This window comes from Somniosus microcephalus, chromosome 1 (genome assembly GCF_052327205.1).
Source record: "Somniosus microcephalus isolate GS21.2 chromosome 1, FLI_Smic_1.0, whole genome shotgun sequence".
Classification (NCBI taxonomy): domain Eukaryota; kingdom Metazoa; phylum Chordata; class Chondrichthyes; order Squaliformes; family Somniosidae; genus Somniosus; species Somniosus microcephalus.
In genome coordinates, this window is record NC_140987.1 from 4,571,108 (window position 1) to 4,594,910 (window position 23,803).

Below are 23,803 nucleotides of genomic sequence, written 5' to 3' on the forward strand. Positions count from 1 at the left end.
CCAATAAATTGCCAGGAGTAACCCAAGGCAGAGACTCCGGAGGCATACTGATTTGGTTTAAAACAGAGCTTAAGAATTGCATCAAATTTATAAAAAAGGGCGAAAACCACATGTGGCTCAAAATTGAGAGGGGGATTATCTCTAACCCCCAAGATGTTTTCATTTGCGCACTCTATATCCCCCCAATGGAATCCCTGTACTTTAAAGAGGACACCTTCTCCAACATGGAGAGGGAGATTATCCAATTCCAGGCCCAGGGGAAAGTGTTGATCTGTGGTGACCTCAATTCAAGAACTGGCGAAGAACCAGACTTCACCAATAATCAGGGAAACAATTACATATTCGGGAATAACCACTTCGATATCCCTTCCCTTCCATACAGGAATAACTGCGACAAGCAGACAAATACCAACGGAAAACAGCTCCTGCAGCTCTGTTGAAGCCTGGGTCTGTACATTGTCAATGGTAGGTTCATGGGAGACCTCCTAGGAAGATCGACCTATTGCTCACCTCTTGGCTGTAGCACCATAGACTATATGATTACGGATTTGGACCCATCCTCTTTCAGAGCATTCACAGTCAAACCACAAACAACACTGTCAGACCACAGTCAAATTACTATGGCCTAGAAATTCAGTTGGCTGCGCCAGCCGTTAGCGCCTTAGGAGAAGTAGATCTCGAGCGCTAGGCGCTTAGCGCCCAGGCGCAGCGCGATCTGCGCCTCGCCCCAACTTCAGTAGACATTTAGCGCCGGCGCAAAGTCATTGCGCGCGCTCATCTGCGCGCGCAGATCATGACGTCATTTCGTCGTGCAACGCCCTTTGTGCGCCCGGAACCGGAACTTCACTCGCGCCGCCCCATTGTGCGCCAGGCGGCCCGAACGACTGTGAAGTGGAACAGTACACAGCCGAGGCAGGCCGCGGGGAGCGCAAATTAAAGGGCACTCCTGCAGTAGAAAAGGCAGCCGTTTTGCAACACTCCTTCTGGAGGAGGAGGAGGAGGAGGAGGAGGAGGGCAAAGTGATGGAGAGAAGCCCTCCCCAGAAACACAAATACACTAGTCTCGGCCTGTCAAAAAAACAAATCCACCCTCCCCCTTTAAGAGCTCGTGTCTGCCGGCAATCAGCAGCTCGCCGCACCTGCCCTGCGCCCAACTTCCGGTGTTAGCGCCCCGGCCTGCCGGCTTAGCGCCTAATGATAGTCGTGCATCGCCTGTTTTAGCGCAGCAGCAACCTCTTAGTGCAATGCAACTGAATATCGGCGAAGGGGGCTCGACTTTGCGCCGGACGCAAACTTTAGCAGCCGCCCGACTTTACCGCCCCAAAAGTAGCTATACTGAATTTCTAGGCCTATGTATTTTAAAAAGACAGAAACAACCAACACAGAAACACAACCCAGCAAGCTGTACAACACCAAAAAATCATACAGATGGGCCAAAAACAGCACGGAAAAATACCAGAAAGCAATTAGCAATGAATCAACTCAAGCTCTATTGGACACCTTTCTGGATAACATATACACTTACAATAAAGAAGGCGTAAACCGGGCAGTGAATAACCTAAACAATATTTTTGATAATTTGGCAACAAGGTCAAACTTGAAAGCTCGCAAGAACAAACCCAAAACAAAAAACTATGAAAAATGGTTTGACCCAGATTGCCATAACATGAGGAAAAAACTTAGAAAAATATCAAACCAAAAACACAGACAGCCAGAAAACGAGGAATTACGCCTTACTTATTGTCAGACACTAACACAATACAGAAACACACTCAGAACCAAAAAAGAGCAGTATATTAAGAATACACTCAGCTCCATTGAGGAATCCATTGATTCCAATTGTTTCTGGAACAACTGGAATACATTGCACAAAAAACAACACGACGAATTGGCCATTCAAAATGGAGACACATGGGAAAACCACTTTGAAAAATTATAGCAGAAAAACACACTAAGGCCAGAGCAACACCAAATATGCAAAAAACTGGAAAAGCTCGAAATGACCATAAAAGATAACCAAAACCCGCTAGACTCCATAATAACAGAAAAAGAACTAGTTGAAAAACTCAAGGACCTGCGACCAGGAAAAGCTTGCGGTGCAGACGGCATACTAAGCGAGATGATTAAACACACAGACGATAAAATGAAACTGGCTATCCTAAAACTCTTCAACTTGGTTCTGAGTGTCGGCTACTTCCCTGATATCTGGAACAAAGGACTCATAACGCCCATATACAAAAGTGGGGACAAAGTCGACCCAAATAACTATCGAGGCATCTGTGTAAACAGTAACCTGGGGAAGGTATTCTGTAGCATCATAAACAAGAGACTTATAAACTTCCTTGAGGAGCACAATGTCTTGAGTAAAAGCCAAATTGGATTCCTGCCAAACTATAGAACATCAGGTCATATCTTCACCCCACAGACCCTAATTGACAAACACGTTCATCAAAACAAAAGCAAAATCTACGCATGCTTTATAGATTTCCAGAAGGCTTTCGATTCCATCTGGCACGACGGTTTATTCCTGAAACTTATCGAAAGCGGGGTAGGGGGGAAAACATATGATGTAATTAAATCAATGTATACAAACAACAAATGTGCAGTTAAAATTGGAGACAAACAAACAAAATACTTCCCACAGGGGCGGGGGGTGACACAGGGCTCGCCCATCTTACCGACACTCTTTAATATTTACATAAATGAATTGGCAAAACTACTTGAACAATCTACAGCACCCGGCCTCACCCTATATGAATCCAAGGTTAAATTCCTCCTCTATGCAGATGACCTAGTTCTGCTGTCACCAACTAAGGAGGGTCTACAGCAGAACCTGGATCTGCTGGAGTCGTTCTGCCAGACCTGGGCCCTGACAATAAATCCCCAAAAAACCAAAGTCCTTGTGTTCCAGCAAAGAGCCAGACATCAGGGACCCAAAATAAATTTCACACTAGGAACAACCAAAATTGAACAAACCACTAACTACACATACTTGGGCTTAAAAATCAGTTCTACGGGAAATTTTCATCTGGCTGTGAATGAACTGAAAGAGAAAGCAAGAAGGGCTTTCTATGCCATTAAAGAATCAATCCAAATAGAAATCCCAATTAGCATTTGGCTCAAAATTTTTTAAACCAGTAATTGAACCAATTGCACTCTATGGCAGTGAGGTGTGGGGACCGCGAACACAACAAGAATTTGCAAAATGGGACAAACACCCAATTGAGATCCCACATGCAGAATTCTGTAAAAGTATCCTCCGGACTCAAAGGAAAACCGTAAACAATGCATGCAGGGCAGAACTAGGCCAATATCCATTAATAATCACTATCCAAAAAAGAGCCACCAAATTTTGGAAACACCTAGAAATGAGCAACCCCCAATGCTATCATTACGAAGCCCTGAAATGCCAAGAGAGGACCATAAAGAAGAATACCCTCAGTCAACTAGTCCTGGGACTCAGTGAAGTAACTACTAACAATAACCAGCCCCAGGACAGTGACAGCATAACACAAAGAAATCGACCCAACACAATCGTCGCTAAGCAAAAGGAAAAATATCTGTCATATTGGACAGAAACAACAAAAACCCAAAGCAAACTCAATTGCTACTTGGCCCTAAACAGACAATACAACATGGCTGATTACCTGACCATGGTAAAGGATAGCAAACTGAGAAAAACCTTGACAATGTACAGACTTAGTGAACATAGCCTGGCGATCGAAAAAGGTAGACACAGGCAGACCTGGCTACCAAGAGAGGACAGGATATGCTCTCACTGCAGTCAGGGAGTGGTGGAGACAGAGAAGCACTTCCTCACAGCTTGTAGAAAATATCAGGGCATAAGGGAGAATTTCTACCAAAAATTCACAAAAATATGCCTGGAATTCAGAAATTTGAATGACGACCAAAAACTCCCATACCTACTAGGGGAAGAGAGAAATTGTGTAACCTTAGCGGCACACTATGTTACAGCTTGCCATAAACAGAGGGACAACCACTAAATATAAGAAAAGAGTATATACAAATTATATGAATGTATATTTATACACTCAGGGATATATCTGTTTATACACTGTATGGATAGATCTGTATTTTTGTGTACAACCATGAATGTTTTTCGATGCTTTGGCAACATAAGATGTACCTTGTCATCATGCCAATAAAGCGATTTGAATTGAATTGAAAAAAAATTGAGTGAGGGGAGGGAAGGAGTGAGTGATGGGGAGGGTTGAGGGAGTGAGAGGGAGTTGTTGAGTGAGGGGTGAGGGAGGGGGAGGGAGGAGGGAGGGAGTGAGGAGGGGAGGGAATGAGAGGGAGGGAGAGAGAGGGAGGGGAGAGGGAGGAGGGAGGGAGTGAGGGGGAGAGGGAATGAGTGAGAGAGAGGGGAGAGGGAGGGGGGAGGGAGAGAGAGGGAAGGAGAGAGGGAGGGAGAGAGAGGGAGGGGAAGAGGGAGGGAGTGAGTGAGGGGGTGAGTGGGGCAGGGAGGGGGAGTGAGTGAGGGGTAGGGAGGGGGAGGGAGTGAGAGGGAGGGAGAGAGAGGGAGGGAGGGAGAGAGGGGGTGAGTGAGGGGGAGGGAGGGAGGGGGGAGGGAGGGGGAGAGGGAGGGGGAGGGGGGGAGAGGGGGTGAGTGAGGGGGAGTGAGTGAGATGGAGAGGGAGGGGTGGGGGTGAGGGGGTGAGTGAAGGGGAGGGAGGGGGAGAGTGAGGGGGGAGGGGGCAGAGGGGGGTGAGTGAGGGGGGAGGGAAGGGGAGAGGGAGGGGTGAGGGGGAGGGGGGGTGAGTGAGGGGGCGGGAAGGGGACGGGGAACAGTCTGCGGGGTTGCGGTGTGTTTGCTGACCCAGTTTGTGCTCTTTCTCCAGGCTCTGCCTTACGATGCGATGTTAGCGATCCGTCGCCAGCACCTCTCTCCCTACACACTGACCTACTACAGCAGGCCCCTGCTGATCCACCAGGGCCACATGCAGTGGCTGTGGGACTCGGAGGGGCGCAGGTACCTCGACTTCTTCGGGGGCATCGTCACCATCAGCGTCGGGCACTGCCACCCGTGAGTAGCCAACCGCTCCGTGATTAATCCCTCGTCACTTGCAGGGAACCCCGAAACATCACAGTGGTTGGGGGGAGTGTGAGGCTGGGGGGGTGGGAGTGGGGGGTAGGGGTCAGGGTGTGAGGGTGAGGGGTGGGAGTGGGGGGTAGGGGTCAGGGTGTGAGGGTGAGGGGGTGGGAGTGGGGGGTAGGGGTCAGGGTGTGAGGGTGAGAGGTGGGAGTGGGGGGTAGGGGTCAGGGTGTGAGGGTGAGGGGGTGGGAGTGGGGGGTAGGGGTCAGGGTGTGAGGGTGAGGGGGTGGGAGTGGGGGGTAAGGGTCAGGGTGTGAGGGTGAGGGGTGGGAGTGGGGGGTAGGGGTCAGGGTGTGAGGGTGAGGGGTGGGAGTGGGGGGTAGGGGTCAGGGTGTGAGGGTGAGGGGTGGGAGTGGGGGGTAGGGGTCAGGGTGTGAGGGTGAGGGGGTGGGAGTGGGGGGTAGGGGTCAGGGTGTGAGGGTGAGGGGGTGGGAGTGGGGGGTAAGGGTCAGGGTGTGAGGGTGAGGGGTGGGAGTGGGGGGTAGGGGTCAGGGTGTGAGGGTGAGGGGGTGGGAGAGAACATAAGAAATAGGAGCAGGAGTAGGCCATTCGGCCCCTCGAGCCTGCTCCGCCATTCAATAAGATCGTGGCTGATCATCGACCTCATCTCCACTTTCCTGCACTATCCCCATATATCCCTTGATTCCCTTAATATTCAGAAATCTATTGATCTCTGTTTTGAATATACTCAACGACTGAGCCTCCACAGCCCTCTGGGGCAGAGAATTCCAAAGATTCACCACCCTCTGAGTGAAGAAATTTCTCCTCATCTCAGTCCTAAATTGCCGACCCCTTATTCTGAGACTGTGACCCCTGGTACTAGACTCCCCAGCCAGGGGAAACATCCTCCCTGCATCTACCCTGTCAAGCTCTGTAAGAATTTTATAAGTTTCAATGAGATCGCCTCTCATTTCAAAACTCTAGGGAATTGTAGTGTATGTACCTTTAAGAGAGAACTACTTTTACAGCTCCTGTATACTGTATGTAGTACCGGCAGTGACCACACCTGTATATAAGTCCTGCGCAGGCATCTGTACTGTTAGTTATTAGACTACCCTCATCCAGTAAACACCTGTTGATTGTTGATCTGCAGTCTCCGTCTATTTATTGAAGAACACCATACCTTAAGATTCACGGATTTAATAGTGGCGACGAGGTCGATTCGAACCTACCTGCTACTCTGCATTTCCTCCCAAGGATTCGCTCCTGGAGGACAGTGGAAGAAAGTCGAGGCCAGAAGCACGGGCGTTGACCACGAGCAACCGCCCAGTCATCCGGCAGAGAGTGAGCATCGCAGGGGAGGCTGTTGAGAGCTGGGCTTGGTTCTCCAGCCACGACGATCCAGCAACAGGCTGGCAACAGGTACAGCGCAGACCCTTCCCGGACAGCAGTGGCTGAAGCTGACCGACGGCACAGAAAAGGCCGAGCAGCGTCGACGGGGTAAGAGAGAGGGTAAAGCGCACAGGGCGCAGCCGGGGGTTGAAGACCGAGCGGCGTCGACGGAAAACAAAAAGAGAGAGAGGGTAAAGCACAGCCGGGGTTCAGGACCGAGCGCCGGCAACGAGAGAGGCGCACAGGAAAACGCGCAGAGCGCAGCCAGGGCTCAAGGGCTGAGCAGCATCCGCGGGGGAAGAAAGGAAGCGCGGGAGACGCCATTTGAGCCGCGGAGAAGAAGGGAGAGCGCGGGAGACGCCATTTTTGAAGCTGCGGAGAAGAAGGGAGAGCGCGGGAGACGCCATTTTTGAAGCCGCAGCGGAGAAGAAGGGCAAGCGCGGGAAGAAAGGGAAGCGCAGGAGATGCCATTTTAGCCAGTCTAACCACACCCAGGGATGCCGAAGAGTGGCAGTATCACAGCGTTCGACAATGAAGTCGAAGATTGGGCGACATATGTGGAACGCATTGAGGTGTACTGCAAGGCGAATTAAATGCCAGATGCCAGGAAAGCACTGGTTTTGTTGAATTCCATGGGTGCAAAAATGTATGGCTTACTGCGAAACCTAATAACCCCAGAGAAGCCAGTGGATAAGGATTTCAAAAACATAGTGGAAATCCTACAGGACCACTTAAACCCCACACCACTGCTGATAGCAGAAAGATTTAAGTTTCACAAAAGGAACCAGCATGAAGACGAAAGTAATGCTGAGTATTTAACGGAACTGCGCAAGCTATCGAAACACTGCCAGTTTGGAATGGGACTAGCAGATACGTTAAGGGACAAGTTTGTGTGTGGGCTTCAAAGTGAAGGAACCCAGAAACGGCTTCTATCAGAAAAGGATCTTACGCTGGACAAGGCTTTCGGCATGGCAGTATCACACGAAGCAGTCGCACGGGGCGCTGCAGAGATACAATGGAGACCGCAAGAATATGGCACCAATGAAATGTCATATGGAACAGGGAAGTGTTAGCGCTGCGGCAGAACAACACACGACCAGAAGGATTGTTGGTCCAAGGACCAAGTGTGCAGACAGTGTGGAAAAGCAGGACACATAGCAAGAGTCTGCAGGTCGGGGAAGAAAACCAGCAGCAAGAAATCTCCACAAGAGAAGTACAAAAAGGTACATAAGGTGATGGACAGTAGTTCAGACGAACAGAAAAGTGATACAGACTCCGGAAGCAAGGAGCTGGGTTGTCTGAAACTACATAATGTAATCAAAATGGAGGATCACCAGACTATCTGGGTCACGCTCAAGATAGACAGAGTCCAAGTGAAAATGGAATTGGACACAGGATCAGCCCTAACAGTCATAAACCGAAGGGACTACAAGCGGCTATTCTCACATATACCCTTGAGAGCTACAGGGATTGTCTTGAAGACGTACACGGGGCAAAAAGTCTACCCCAAAGGAAAAATAAGGGTGAACGTGATATACAACGGCCAGGAAATACCAAAAATGGACCTATATGTATTGCCAGATGGAGGACCACCACTACTAGGACGTGAATGGATCCGGAAGATACAATTAGATTGGCATTCCATACAGGCACTGACGGTAGAGGCCAAAAAGGATGACGACGTCACACCTGGACGACTGTCAAAAATGCTAACTGACGCACAAGAAGTGTTCCAGGAGGGACTCGGAGCACTAAAAGGCATAACAGCGACGATTAAAATAGAGGAAAATGCAAGCCCAAAGTTTTTTAAGGCCAGACCGGTGCCTTATGCGATCCGCCCAGCCGTCGAAGCAGAGCTGGAAGGTTTGGAACGTTCAGGAGTACTGTCAAAAGTGGATTGGAGCGAGTGGGTGACACCCATCGTTCCTGTAATGAAGAGGTCGTTGAGTAATATGCCTGGGGAACCGAAGAAGGTTCGCATCTGTGGGGACTTTAAGGTGACAGTGAACCCAGTCCTTCACACGGTACAATATCCGCTTCTGCGGATTGAAGATATTTTCGCCTCGCTATCTGGAGGAAAACGCTTCACTAAGATTGATCTGGCCCAGGCGTATTTACAAATGGAGGTAGAAGAAGCCTCGAAACAATACCTCACGATCAACACGCACAAAGGTCTCTACCAATACAACCGGCTGGTGTTCGGGGTAGCATCGGCTCCGGCTATTTGGCAAAGGGCAATGGATCAAGTCCTGCAAGGGATTCCAGGGACCCAGTGTTATTTGGACGACATCCTGGTCACGGGCGAAAATGACAGTGATCACCTCGCCAACCTGCAGCAGGTGCTCACTAGATTGAAGGGATATGGGCTACGAGCTAATCGCCACAAATGCGAGTTTTTCCAGAAGCAGATCTCGTATTGTGGCCACGTTATTGATGAAGAGGGGTTACATAAGTCCCCTGAAAAGATTGAGGCAGTAGTCAAGGCTCCAGCACCGGAAAATGTGTCACAACTGAGGTCGTTCCTCGGGCTGGTGAACTACTACCATAAGTTCTTACCAAATTTGTCTACAGTATTACACCCACTGAACACCCTGCTGCAGACGGGGGTACCATGGAAGTGGAATGACGAATGTAAACGAGCTTTCCAGAAGTGCAAAGAATTGATCACATCAAAAGAGGTGTTGGCTCATTTCAACCCAGCACTACCAATTCGGTTGGAGTGTGATGCATCACCCTATGGTATTGGAGCGGTGCTGTCGCACAAATTCCCAGACGGGTTGGAGAGGCCAGTAGCCTTTGCGTCTCGGTCACTAACCTCAGCCGAGCGCAACTACGTCCAGATTGACAGGGAGGCCCTCAGCCTAGTGTGGGGAGTAAAAAAGTTCAACCACTATCTGTACAGGCAGAAGTTCACCTTGCTGACTGACCACCAACCACTTGTCTCCATCTTTAATCCAAAGAAGGGCGTTCCGGTGATGACTGCGCAACGGCTACAAAGATGGTCCCTTTTTCTAGGGGCGAACCAATATGAAATATATAAGGGCACGAAACAGCATGGAAACGCTGATGGGCTATCACGCCTGCCACTGCCTACTGTGGAGGAAGCACCAGCAGTGGACCCTGTCGAAATATTTTATTCGTCGATAATTGAACGCTTGCCAGTAACTAACGCAAATATAGAGAAGGAGACCCGAAATGATCCGACACTGTCTCGGGTATATGATTTGACGGTGAAGGGATGGCCAACACATGGCGACTCACTGTTGCCAGCATTCTCATCCAGAAGAGAACAGCTGTCAGTATGCCAGGGGACAGTGATGTGTGGATCCCGAGTGGTAATTCCACCCAAGTTAAGGGAGAGAGTGCTCAATGAGCTTCACGACGGCCATCTGGGAGGGGTGAAAATGAAAAGCCTTGCTCGGGCTTATGTGTGGTGGCCGGGAATCGATCAACAAATCGAGGACCTAACAAAGAGCTGCTCAGGATGCCAGAAGGTCCAAAATGCATCACCACATGCCCCTCTACACCCATGGGAGTGGCCCTCCTCTCCATGGCAACGGGTGCATATTGATTTTGCTGGTCCATTCATGGACTCAATGTTCTTAATAGCAGTGGATGCGCACTCGAAATGGCCTGAGGTGATCAAAATGTCCTCAACCACTACGGAGAAAACGATTGCAGTCCTACGGACCATATTTGCCAGGAACGGCTTGCCAGAGCAGATTTGCTCTGATAACGGACCACAGTTTGTGTCCGAAGAGTTTCGGAAATTTATGAGAAGGAATGGGGTAAGGCATTACACATCCGCCCCGTATCATCCAGCCACTAATGGATTGGCTGAGAGGTTCGTACAAACCTTTAAAAAGGCAGTAAGGGCCATGTGCGATGACGACATTCCACTGCAGCATAAGGTGGACAATTTCCTGTTAACCTACAGAAATGCAACACATGCAGTTACCAACCAGACCCCGGCCATGATGTTCTTTAACCGAAGGTTGAGATCTCGTCTGGATTTGCTCAGACCAAATGTGCGAAGAAATGTTGAGAATAAGCAATTCCAGCACATCAATGAAAAGCCGACAAGGAGCTTCAGTGTAGGACAACCAGTCTTGGCCCGTGACTACCGAACAGAGAAATGGCAACCCGGAACGATATGCACACGGCAGGGGCCACTAATGTACACAGTGGATGTCGGGGAGAACATTGTGAGACGCCATGTCGACCAGATCCTAGCGTCACAGGAACGAGTCAACCCCATGTCTCGCGTACCTGGGGATGAACCCGACATACCGGTAGCATCTACCCCAGAAACAGTAGCATCGGAAACTGATGAACTAACCGAAGACAGGGGGCCAGAGTCGCCTCCGCACCAAGAACAAGACACTCAGGAAAGGCGCTAGCCAGAAAGGATCAGGAAGCCGCCCCAAAGACTGAATCTATAAATGGACTATTTCAGTTAATGTGCATGTTAAAAGTGTTAACTGTTATTTGAATGTTATGGTACTGTTAATCTAAAAGGGGAGGAATTGTAGTGTGTGTACCTTAAAGAGAGAACTACTTTTACAGCTCCTGTATACTGTAGTACCGGCAGTGACCACACCTGTATATAAGCCTTGAGCAGGCATCTGTACTGTTAGTTATTAGACTACCCTCATCCAGTAAACACCTGTTGATTGTTGATCTGCAGTCTCCGTCTATTTATTGAAGAACACCATACCTTAAGATTCACGGATTTAATAGGAATATAGGCCTAGTCTACTCAATCTCTCCTCATAGGACAATCCCCCCATCCCAGGAACCAGTCTGGTGAACCTTTGTTGCATATGGCAAGTATATCCTTCCTTTGGTAAGGAGATCAAAACTGTACACAATACTCCAGTAAGACGTCTTTACTCTTATACTCAAATCCTCTTGCAATAAAGGCCAACATACCAATTGCTTTCCTAATTGCTTGCTGTACCTGCATGTTAACTTTCAGTGATTCGTGTACAAGGACACCCAGGTCCCTCTGAACACCAACATTTCCCAATCTCACACCATTTGTAAAATGTTGTGTGGATTATGGATTGTAAGCTGAGGGTTCGAACTGTCTCATTCTCCAAAGGCCCTTCACTGGCCGGCGGCTCACACTCTGCTGCTTTGCCGGCACCGGTGTTTTATCACCGGTTTGTTTCTCCCAGCTGGAGACGCAGAGTCAGTGTTCCGGTCTGGGCCATCTTCTTAATCCAACAGCCATAGAAGCAGCTGTGGTGACTTGACGGGATCTTTCCTTGCCTTTGTCGGCTATATTAGTCCGTCCCTCTTCCCAGAATCTTAGGGGGACAAACTGAGTTGATTTGCGCCTCTCATCAGCATCTCACTCGCACCCCGGCCGCAAACTTCCCTTGCGCCCCCTGACCTCTCGCCGGACGATATGTCCGACAGGACCAGGGGTTGTTTCTGCGGCAGCGCTACTTACGGGCAGGTGTCGGGCGGCCATATTAATTTTGGCTGACTGCCAGCACCTGCCCCCTTTTGATGCGGGGTGCCGGCCGCGATCACTCCTCGAGTGCCGGCTGTTTCCACGGCACCCCGCTCCCCGGTGATCCAGCAGGGCCCCGGTGTGCGCAGCGCTAGGCCCCTCCTCTTTAATCAGGGGCGGAGACCTGTAATGACGCGGCGCTGCTGCATGGAGCACCGCGAAATTCACCAGTAGAGCCCCAAGCAGGAGGTGGAGCGCTTTCCAGTAACACCCCGCCTGCTGCTTGGGGCGCTGAATTACGGCAGAGGGCGCTGAATGGGCGCCACCCAATGTTTCCCCCTTAGACCCATCTTACAATTAGCGGGCTCCTCAACAGTTATGAAGCCGCAGGCTGGAGTTGCATGTTGCAGTACCACATCGCACCTACTAGGGGGCAGCACTCTATGTCCGCCGCTATCCAAGTTCCGCTGTTCTTTATCAGATGACGCGGGTATTCTTCATATTGTTTATGTATCGGGCCTATGCCAGAGTCTTCAGTCACTTCCATAGACACCTTCCAAGGTTGACTCCCATTCTTTGCTAACAAGCGCACTGCCAGTACCATGGACAGGATTTCCTCGTCCCCACCCTCATTTCAGAAAGGGCCAGCAATGCCCTTCCCATCTGGCGCATCATATTCTAGCCTGTATCCGTGGTTCCTTTCAACCATTCTCTCCGTTGTTCTTCATGAATAAACAAAGGGATTTGATTGTCCTCTGTGTTGTCCAGTCCTTTCTGTACCACATTCATCAGAAATGTTGCATCGAGGTGACACCCGATCCCTCGAGTGAGGTCTTGAATCTGGTTAGCCTCATTGTTTGCCTGTATCAACTCATTTATCTTTCCCCGGATCTCCCCCAGCCCTTGGTTCCTGTGGTGTATGTAACCGTTCCACCTTTAAGAGAACTATTTTAAGGGTTGCACTACTTTATCTTGGCTGCTGTATACTGTAATACCGGTGGTGACCACACCGGTATATAAGTGCTGTGTAATGATTTATTGGGCAGTTCCGCCCTGACCTTCGACTAGTAAAGACCTGTTAAGATTTACTCTTGGGGTCTGTGTAGTAATTCTCACTATAACACACAGACTTAACAGCGGCGACGAGTACGATCTTACCCTGCGGCAGAGATACATCCAAGGCAGTTGACGGGCGTTGAGAGGAGGCATCCGCCCTCATCATCCTGCTGAGAAAAGACGCAGGTCTGAAGAGCAAAGGAAGAATCCTGACACGAAGTCTTCCATCAGCAACAGGCAGTGATCATCCCTTCTATCACAGTGGTGGGTAAGCCGATCAGCGACGAGCAGCAAGTCAGCCACGTTGACTGTGAAGTAGGGGAGGGAAAAACGGAGGATATAAGGGCGGAGAACTCGACCACGGCCGGGGAAAAGAGCCGTACAGAAGTCGGGGCCAGAGGCGCTGAGACTGGGGCAGCGTAAGGCACGGGAGCCGGTGTAAAAGACCGGGCTGCAAGCGGGCTGGGAGACGCAACAGCGTCGAGAGAGAGCTCGACCGCGACCGGTGAAAAAGGCTGGGCAGCTACCGAGGCCACGAGGCGCAGCGACCGGGTCAGCGTAAGGCGCGGGAGAAAATTTAAAAAAAACGCGGAGAACTCAGCCGCAGCCGGGGGAAAGGACCGGACTGCAAGAGGGGCTGGGAGGCACGATTTGAAAACCGCTGGGGAGGGCGAACGCAGCAATACGGCAATCACCATTACAGCCAGCGGGGGAGAAAGGCAAACGCGGGAAGCCGCCATTTTCATAGGCGGGGGAAGAAGACAAGCGCGGGAAACCGCCATTTTGAAAAAAAAAGAAAAGAAAAATTTCTTTTTGTTTCTCAAGAAGATTGCGAGGATGCCTAAGCGTGGTAACATCAACGATTTCGATCCCGATGTTGAAGATTGGGCCACGTATGTAGAACGCATAGAGATATACTGTAAGGCAAATAAAATATCAGATGAAGATAAAGCACTAACCTTACTAAACTCAATGGGTGCGAAGACATACGGGCTATTGAAGCATCTTCTATCACCAGCTAAACCGACGGATCAGACTTTCGCTAAAATTGTTGCTGTCCTGAAAAATCATTTGAACCCCACACCGCTGATGTTAGCGGAACGATTTAAATTTTATGTGAGAACGCAACTGAAAGAGGAAAGCAACGCGGAGTATTTAATTGAACTGCGTAAGCTAGCGAAATACTGTCAGTTTGGGGAAAGTCTGACAGAGGCACTAAGAGACAAATTCGTGTGTGGATTGTCGAAAGAAGGAACACAAAAGCGGCTGCTTGAAGAGAATGATCTTACACTTGATAAGGCTGTCACTATTGCAGCATCGCACGAAGCCGCAGCGAGAGGCACTGCGGAAATGCAGCTGAAGGCAGCGGTACTCAGCGTAGATCAAATGGCTTTGGGTACAACGAAATGTTATCGTTGTGGAAAGACAACACACGATCAGAACCAATGCTGGTTTAAAAACCAGGAATGTAGAAAATGTGGCAAGCTTGGTGACATAGCTAAAGTATGCCGGTCAGGAAAGAAGACCAGCAACAAAAAGTCACCGCAGGAAAAGTGCAGAAAGGTACATAAGGTGGCTGAGAAGAGTTCGGATGAACAGAATTCGGATTCAGACTCCAACAGCAAGGAACTGGGTAGTCTGAGAATTCACAATGTGGGTAAGGAAGCTGACCTACAAACTATCTGGGTCACACTGCAGATAGCAGGAGTCCAAGTGAAGATGGAATTGGACACCGGATCGGCGTTGACGGTCATGAATAAGCAAGATTACAAAAGGTTATTCACACATATTCCCCTACGGGATACGGAGATAGTATTGCAGACATACACGGGGCAAAGAGTATACCCCATCAGAAAGATAAAAGTCAAGGTGATACACAAGGGCAAAGAACACCAAGGAATGGACTTATATGTACTACCTGAGGGAGGTCCACCACTTCTGGGACGGGAGTGGATCAGGAAAATAAATATGGACTGGCACTCCCTAAAAGCAATGACGGTAGATTCCGGAAAAAAAAATGTCAAACCTGAACGATTGTCCAGAATATTGGATGAGGCTAAAGAGGTGTTCCAACAGGGACTGGGAACACTAAGAGGAATTAAGGCAAAAATCAAGATTGCAGAACATGCAAACCCAAAATTTTTCAAAGCCAGACCGGTACCTTATGCGATACGACCTGCTGTGGAAGCTGAGTTGGAAGGGCTAGAACGTTCAGGAGTACTGTCTAAGGTGGACTGGAGTGAGTGGGCCACGCCCATTGTTCCCGTCATGAAGCGTTCATCGAGTAACAAGCCAGGGGAACCGGGGAAGGTCCGCATCTGTGGAGACTTCAAGATCACAGTTAATCCGGTGCTTCACACGGTGCAATATCCGCTTCCGCGGATTGAGGATATCTTTGCTTCATTGTCTGGCGGGAAACACTTCACCAAGATAGACCTGGCGCAAGCGTACTTACAGATGGAAGTTGAGGAAGAGTCGCGCCAGTATCTCACAATCAACACGCACAGAGGCTTGTATCGATATAATAGACTGGTTTTTGGAGTGGCTTCGGCTCCAGCAATTTGGCAGAGGGCCATGGAGCAGGTATTACAGGGAATTCCAAACACTCAATGTTACTTGGACGATATCCTGATTACAGGAGATGACGATGAGGAACACCTTGCAAATTTGAAACTGGTGCTCACCAGGTTGAAGGAATATGGACTTCGAGTTAATCGCCAGAAATGTGAGTTCTTTCAGAAACGGATCTCGTACTGTGGTCATGTCATTGACCAGGAGGGGCTGCACAAGTCACCTGACAAGATCGAAGCTGTTGTGAAGGCTCCCGCTCCGGAAAATGTATCCCAGTTGAGGTCGTTCCTAGGGTTGATTAACTATTACCATAAGCTTCTGCCAAACCTATCCACGGTGCTGCACCCGCTGAATGCTCTTTTGCAGAAAGAAGTACCATGGAAGTGGAGCGAGGACTGTAAGAAGGCCTTTCGCAAAAGCAAGGCATTGATCACCTCAGAGGAAGTGTTGGCTCATTTCAACCCAACGCTACCTATTCGTTTAGCTTGTGATGCTTCTCCTTATGGTATTGGAGCAGTACTCTCACACAAGTTGCCAAATGGCTTGGAAAGGCCAGTCGCATTTGCATCCAGATCATTGACCTCCGCTGAGCGCAACTATGCTCAGATAGATAGGGAGGCTCTCAGCCTGGTGTGGGGAGTAAAGAAGTTTAATCATTACCTGCAGGGCCAGAAGTTTACACTGCTGACAGACCACCAGCCGTTGGTATCCATATTCAACCCTAAAAAGGGCGTTTCCATTATGACAGCGCAAAGGCTACAGAGGTGGTCCCTTTTCCTAGGGGCACACCAATATGACATAGAATACAAAGGATCAAAACAGCATGGGAATGCTGACGGTTTATCGCGCCTACCGTTGCCAACGGTAGAAGAGGCGCCTACAGTGGACCCAGTGGAGATGTTCCACTCAACCATAGTGGAATGTCTACCAGTAACAAATTCTACCATCGAAAAGGAAACGCGAAATGACCCGACTCTCTCACGAGTCTACGATTTAACGGTGAAGGGATGGCCAGCACATGGCGAACCACTGTTGCCAGCATTCTCGCAAAGAAGAGAGCAGCTGTCAGTGTGCCGAGGAACTTTGATGTGTGGATCCAGAGTGGTGATTCCACCCAAACTCCAGCATAAAGTGCTAAAGGAGCTTCACGAGGGGCATCTGGGTGGAGTGAAAATGAAGAACCTAGCCAGAGCGTTTGTGTGGTGGCCAGGTATCGATGGAGACATCGAAGAAATGACCAAGAGCTGTCTAGGATGCCAGAAGGTCCAAAACGCCCCACCACAAGCCCCTCTACATCCATGGGAGTGGCCCTCATCTCCATGGCAAAGGGTACATATCGACTTTGCTGGTCCATTTATGGACTCAATGTTCTTAATCGCGGTGGATGCACACTCCAAGTGGCCGGAGGTAATAAAGATGTCCTCCACCACCACGGAAAAAACCATCACAGTATTAAGGACCATATTTGCCAGGAATGGGCTGCCGGAACAGATCTGTTCTGATAATGAACCGCAATTTGTGTCCGAAGAATTCAGGAAGTTCTTAAAAGACAATGGGGTTAAGCACTACACGTCCGCCCCATACCATCCCGCCACCAATGGATTAGCTGAAAGGTTTGTCCAGACCTTCAAGAAGGCCATAAAGGCCATGGGTAATGAAGACATAAATCTACAAGATAAGGTAGATAACTTCTTGTTGGCGTACAGGAATGCAACACATGTGGTTACAAACCAAACTCCCGCCATGATGTTTTTCAATAGAAGACTAAGATGCCGGCTGGATTTGATCAAGCCAAACATCAGAAGGGACGTAGAGAACCGGCAATTTCAAGGCATGAATGAAAGGCCAACTAGAACCTTCCAGATAGGTCAACAAGTTTTGGCCCGGGACTACCGTACCGAGAAATGGCAGCCTGGAACTATTTGCACACGACTAGAACCGCTGATGTATACCGTGGACATTGGTGAATGCATAATAAGGCGCCATGTTGACCAGATCATAGAGTCATCCGAAAAGGGACAACCTACTCCACAACTCTATACGCCTAATGATGAAGCAGAGAGACCCATAGTATCTACCTCCGATCCGGTGATACTGGAATCAGATGAACCCGGCACTGGCATTCAAGCCGAATCGACCTTGCCAAAAGAACCTACTACACCACCGAAAACTACTACACAACCGAGGCGTTATCCGGACCGAGTCAGGAAGCCTCCAGAGAGACTGAATCTGTGAACTATTTTTACATGAAGTTGTGTATATATGTTGTTATGTTATGTTAATGGGGAATATATACTGTTAAGCTAAAAAGGGAGGATTGTGGTGTATGTAACCGTTCCACCTTCAAGAGAACTATTTTAAGAGTTGCACTACTTTATCTTGGCTGCTGTATACTGTAATACCGGTGGTGACCACACCGGTATATAAGTGCTGTGTAATGATTTATTGGGCAGTTCCGCCCTGACCTTCGACTAGTAAAGACCTGTTAAGATTTACTCTTGGGGTCTGTGTAGTAATTCTCACTATAACACACAGACTTAACAGTTCCTGCTTTCTATTCTTTACTAACACGTCCTTTACTCATTCTCCGACCATTTTGTCTATTAATTGTGAATCACATCCTTCACATAGTCCAGTTGACAGATTCAAGCTCATGTTTAACACGACTGGACAATTTCAAAACGCACATCGTTTTGTAATAAGAACATACGATGTAGGAGCAGGAGTCGGCCATTCGGCCCCTCGAGCCTGCTCCGCCATTCAATGAGATCATGGCTGATCTGATTTTGGCCTCAATACGTAATACGTTTCCTGATTTAATTACTTCTAGTCCGTTAACATTTTGATTTATTTTGGACTGGACAGATCTTATATATATTATGAAATTCCTTTTTAGTATCATTTTGAATTAAGTACTTTAGTTTTTAATACTTTTCCAAAGTTATATGATATTATGCAGCAGTATTATTACCTCAGTGCAGCTAAACACATGTTTCCGTGTTTACGACAATCGCCATCAGCGTTTGTACTTGGCAAACCAATAGTTAATATTACTTATCAACATAAGACATTTCTTACTTCAAAATAACCTGCTGTCATTACCCTTAAGTTTGTATTGAAGTCTTTTACAATGTGCTTGAATTATTTTTTTTGTCCTAGTGTGATAATAACTCTTTAACTGAATCCTATTAATTTCGTGACCAATTTAGTGTTTGGGGTCGGGGTGTGTCCCGTCCCACCTGGTTCAGGGGAGTCTTCCTGGACTCCCGCATAAATCTTCCAGGGAGCCCGCCTTAGAGATCGTTCCCTAATACCACCGAAATGATGCTTTCGAGAAGCTATACCTCGGTTTATCACTGATTCGAGGCTGAATGATAGTGGTGGGGTTAGGTGCCCAAATCTAACCTGTTTGAGCTCCTCTGTTCCTCATAGGATTACATCGGATTACATCGGATATACGGCACAGAAACAGGCCATTCGGCCCAACCAGTCCATGGGTGTTTATGCTCCACTCGAGCCTCCTCCCGTCTTTCCTCATCTAAATCTATTAGCATAACCCTCTATTCCCTTCTCCCTCTTATCTAGCCTCCCCTTAAATAGAAACATAGAAACATAGAAGATAGGAGCAGGAGTCGGCCATTCGGCCCCTCAAGTCTGCTCCGCCATTCAATGAGATCATGGCTGATCATCCAAACTCAGTACCCTGTCCCTGCTTTCTCCCCATATCCCTTGATCCCTTTAGCCTTAAGAAATATATCCAACTCCTTCTTGAACATATTTAATGAATTGGCCTCTACTGCCTTCTGTGGCAGAGAATTCCACAAGTTCACCACTCTCTAGGTGAAGAAATTCCTCCTAATTTCTGTCCTAAATGGCCGACCCCTTATCCTTAGACTGTGACCCCTGGTTCTGGACTCCCCGACCATCGGGAACATCCTTCCTGCATCTAGTCTGTCCAGTCCTGTCAGAATTTTATAAGTTTCAATGAGATCCCCTCTCATTCTTCTAAACTCCAGCGAGTACAAGCCCAATCGACCCAATCTCTCCTCATACGTCATTCCTGCCATCCCAGGTATCAGTCTGGTGAATCTTCGCTGAACTCCTTCCATGGCAAGAACATCCTTCCTCAGATAAGGCGACCAAAACTGCACACAATACTCAAGATGTGGTCTCACCAAGGTCCTGTACAACTGGAGCAAGACATCCTTGTTCCTGTACTCAAACCCTCTTGCTACGAAGGCCAACATACCATTTGCCTTCTTAACCGCCTGCTGCACCTGCATGCTTACCTTCAGCGACTGGTGCACAAGGACACCCAGGTCTCGTTGCACTTCCCCTTCTCCCAATCTATTGCCATTCAGATAATAATCTGCCTTCCTGTTTTTGCCACCAAAGTGGATAACCTCACATTTATCCACGTTATATTGCATCTGCCATGCTTCTGCCCAATCACCTAACCTGTCCAAATCATCCTGGAGTTTCTCGGCATCTTCCTCACAGCACACACGCCCACCCAGCTTTGTGTCGTCTGCAAACTTGGAGATATTACATCTAGTTCCCTTGTCTAGATCATTAATATATATTGTGAATAGCTGGGGTCCCAGGTACCCTGCGGTACCCCACTAGTCACTGCCTGCCACTCGGGAAAAGACCCGTTTATTCCAACTCTTTGCTTTCTGTCTGCCAACCAGTTCTCTATCCAAGTTAATACCTTGCCCCCAATCCCATGTGCCTTAACTTTACATGCTAATTGTAGTGTATGTACCTTGAAGAAGGAACTATATTCTGCAGCCCCTGTATACTGCAGTACCAGTAGTGACCACCCCTGTATATAAGCCTGTGTAGTAACTTTGTATAGTAGTTCCAGTTTTGTCTCCATTCAGTAAACGCCTGTTATAACCAACTTCTGCAGTCCGTGTCTCAATTACACACGGACGTTACACTGGCGACGAACAGATCCGAACTTACCTACAGTTCTGCACCACCTCACGGGGATCAATCCCTGAAGCGAAGTTGTTAGAGGTCGAGGCCAGAAGGAAGAAATCCAAAAAGAAAAAAAAAGAAAAAAAAACAAACAGAAGAAACGGGCGTCGACCGTGGGCAACCGCCCTCTGATTCATTGAATTCGAAGATTTGCAGGAGAGGCTGTCGAGAGCTGGGCTTGGTTATCCAGTCTATGGTGTTCCAGCTAATCGGGTTGGTGGCAGGTAGTACACTGATCCTTCCTGGGCTGTGGCGGGCTAGAGCTCGATTGGGTGGCTTTTCAACGGGGCCGAGCAGCGTTGTTGGGAAGAGGAGAGAGAGAGAGAGGGTGGATCACACAGGGCGCGGCCAGTGCTACGAAGCCGGGCAGCATACAGACCCGAGAAGAGGGAGGAAAGTGTCCCATAGGGTCTGCTCTGACGACGGGAACAGTAATTAAAATAAAAGAAATTAGAAGCGCAGAAAGCCGCGAGGAGCTGCATTTTGCCACGGGGACCGCGGAGAGCGGCGTTGGCAGCAGCGCGGGGGGGAAGTGCATGAAGACCATAGGGCGTCGCCATCAAGGCATAAAAACGCCAGCAACAGTGCTAGCAGCAGCGGAAAAGACAGAAAGCGCGGGAGGCGCCATCTTAATCCAGCGGGGAAGAAGGCAAAGCGCGGGAGGCGCCATTTTGTTCAATCGGGGAAGAAGGCAAAGCGCGGGAGGCGCCATTTTAGATCTCCAAGATGCCGACGACTGGCAATATCACTGCCTTCGATAATGCAATAGAAGACTGGACCACATATGTGGAAAGAGTCGAAGTATATTGCAATGCAAATGAAGTAGCCGATGAGAAAAAGGCATCGGTACTACTAAACTTAATGGGCGCAAGAACGTACGGCCTATTGCGGAACCTGATCACTCCAGTCAAACCGATGGCGAAGAGTTTTAATGAAATTGTTGATATCCTACAGGAACACCTAAATCCTACACTGCTGCTGATAGCAGAAAGATTTAAATTCCACAAGAGAAATCAGCATAAAGATGAGAGCAATGCTGATTACCTTACGGAACTACGCAAGCTATCAAAGCACTGCCAGTTCGGAGCAGGACTGGCAGATACCCTATGGGACAAATTTGTCTGTGGACTCCTGAGTGAAGGAACCCAGAAGAGGTTACTCTCAGAGAAAGAGCTGACGCTAGATAAGGCTTTCAGCGTGGCAGTATCGTACGAAGCAGCAGCAAGGGGAGCTGCGGAAATACAGCAAAAGCCACAGGAATACGGCACCCATGAAATGACACGGGGATTTGAAAAATGTTATCGCTGCGGCAGAACAACCCATGACCAGAAGGACTGCTGGCCCAAGGACAAAACATGCAGGCAATGTGGAAAGATGGGACACATTGCACGAGTTTGCAGGTCCGGGAAGAAGACTAACGACAACAAAAAGACTACTAAGGAACAGTACAGGAAAGTACAAAAGATGACGGACAGTAGTTCCGAAGACCAGAAGAGCGATAGTGAATCCGGGAACAAGAGACTAAGCTGTCTCAAACTACACAACGTAATCACAAAAGAGGATCACCGAACCATTTGGGTCACCCTCACGATAGCAGGGTCCCAAGTCAAAATGGAATTGGATACAGGATCAGCCCTGACCGTCATGAATCGACGAGACTACGAGCGGCTATTCTCACACATACGCTTGAAAGACACATCCATTGTCTTGAAGACATATACGGGGCAGAAAGTATATCCTAGAGGGAAAATAAGGGTGCCTGTCGAATACAACAGCAAGGAAATACAGAAATTGTATCTGTACATACTGCAAGATGGTGGACCACCGTTATTGGGATGTGAATGGATCAGAAAGATAAGTTTAGACTGGCACTCCATTCAGGCACTGACGGTGGCTGGTAAAAAGGATGACGACGTCACACCTGGACGATTGTCAAAAATCTTGGCTAACGCTAAAGAGGTATTTCAACAAGAACTGGGAACTCTTAAAGGCGTACCGCCTCGATATAAATAGAAGAGAATGCAATTCCCAAGTTTTTCAAAGCAAGACCGGTACCATATGCAATTCACCCAGCCGTCAAGGCAGAGCTGGAGAATCTGGAGAATGCAGGCGTGTTAACTAAGGTAGACTGGAGCGAGTGAGCAACACCCATCGTTCCTGTCATGAAGAAAACGTTAAACAATAAGTCTGAGGAGCCAAGGAAGGTTCGCATCTGTGGGGACTTCAAGGTGACTGTGAACCCAGTCCTTCACACAGTACAGTATCCTCTTCCGAGGATAGAAGATATTTTCGCCTCACTATCTGGAGGGAAACGTTTTACAAAAATTGACCTAGCACAAGCATATTTGCAGATGGAGGTTGAAGAATCCTCTAGGAAATATCTCACGATAAACACTCACAAAGGTCTTTACCAGTATAATCGACTGGTATTCGGAGTTGCATCAGCTCCGGCTATATGGCAAAGAGCGATGGAACAAGTCCTGCAAGGGATTCCGGGGACTCAGTGTTACTTGGATGACATCCTAGTGACGGGTGAAAATGACAGTGAACACCTTGCCAACCTAGAGCAGGTGCTCACTAGACTAAGAGAACATGGGCTACGAGCCAATCGCCCCAAGTGTGAGTTTTTTAAGAAACAGATATCGTATTGTGGCCACGTGATTGATGAAGAGGGGTTACATAAGTCCCCTGACAAAATTGAAGCGGTAGTTAAGGCTCCAGCGCCTGAAAATGTGTCGCAACTGAGGTCATTCCTCGGATTGGTGAATTACTACCATAAGTTTTTGCCGAATTTGTCCACAATTCTGCACCCACTGAACGCCCTGCTACAAACTGGAGTAGCATGGAAATGGAGCGATGAATGTAAGCGGGCCTTTCAGAAGTGTAAAGGCCTGATCACTTCAAGAGAAGTATTGGCTCGCTACAACCCATCACTACCGATAAGACTGGCGTGTGATGCGTCTCCCTACGGCGTTGGAGCGGTACTGTCACATAAATCCCTTGATGGTTCAGAGGGGCCGATAGCTTTTGCGTCACGCTCGTTAACTGCAGCCGAGCGTAACTACGCCCAGATTGACAGAGAGGCCCTCAGCCTGGTGTGGGGGGTGAAGAAGTTCAATCACTACCTGCACGGACAGAAATTTACTCTACTAACTGATCATCAACCTCTTGTCTCCATTTTCAACCCTAAGAAGGGCATCCCGATAATGACAGCACAACGGCTACAGAGGTGGTCCCTTTTCCTAGGGGCACACCAATATGACATCGAGTACAAAGGAACTAAAC

The 23,803-nt window shown here is 48.5% G+C and overlaps 1 protein-coding gene across 1 annotated transcript in view; it reads left to right on the forward strand.

Annotated features, from left to right (window-relative positions):
• The first annotated feature begins 4,833 nt into the window (after positions 1-4,833).
• Positions 4,834-23,803, forward strand: part of agxt2 (alanine--glyoxylate aminotransferase 2) — a 96,465-nt gene continuing 77,495 nt past the window's right edge. The window contains exon 1 of the mRNA XM_085963422.1: positions 4,834-5,046. Within this exon, the coding sequence (XP_085819548.1) occupies positions 4,880-5,046 (167 nt within the window). The 5' untranslated portion in view covers positions 4,834-4,879. The remainder of the gene's footprint in view (positions 5,047-23,803) is intronic.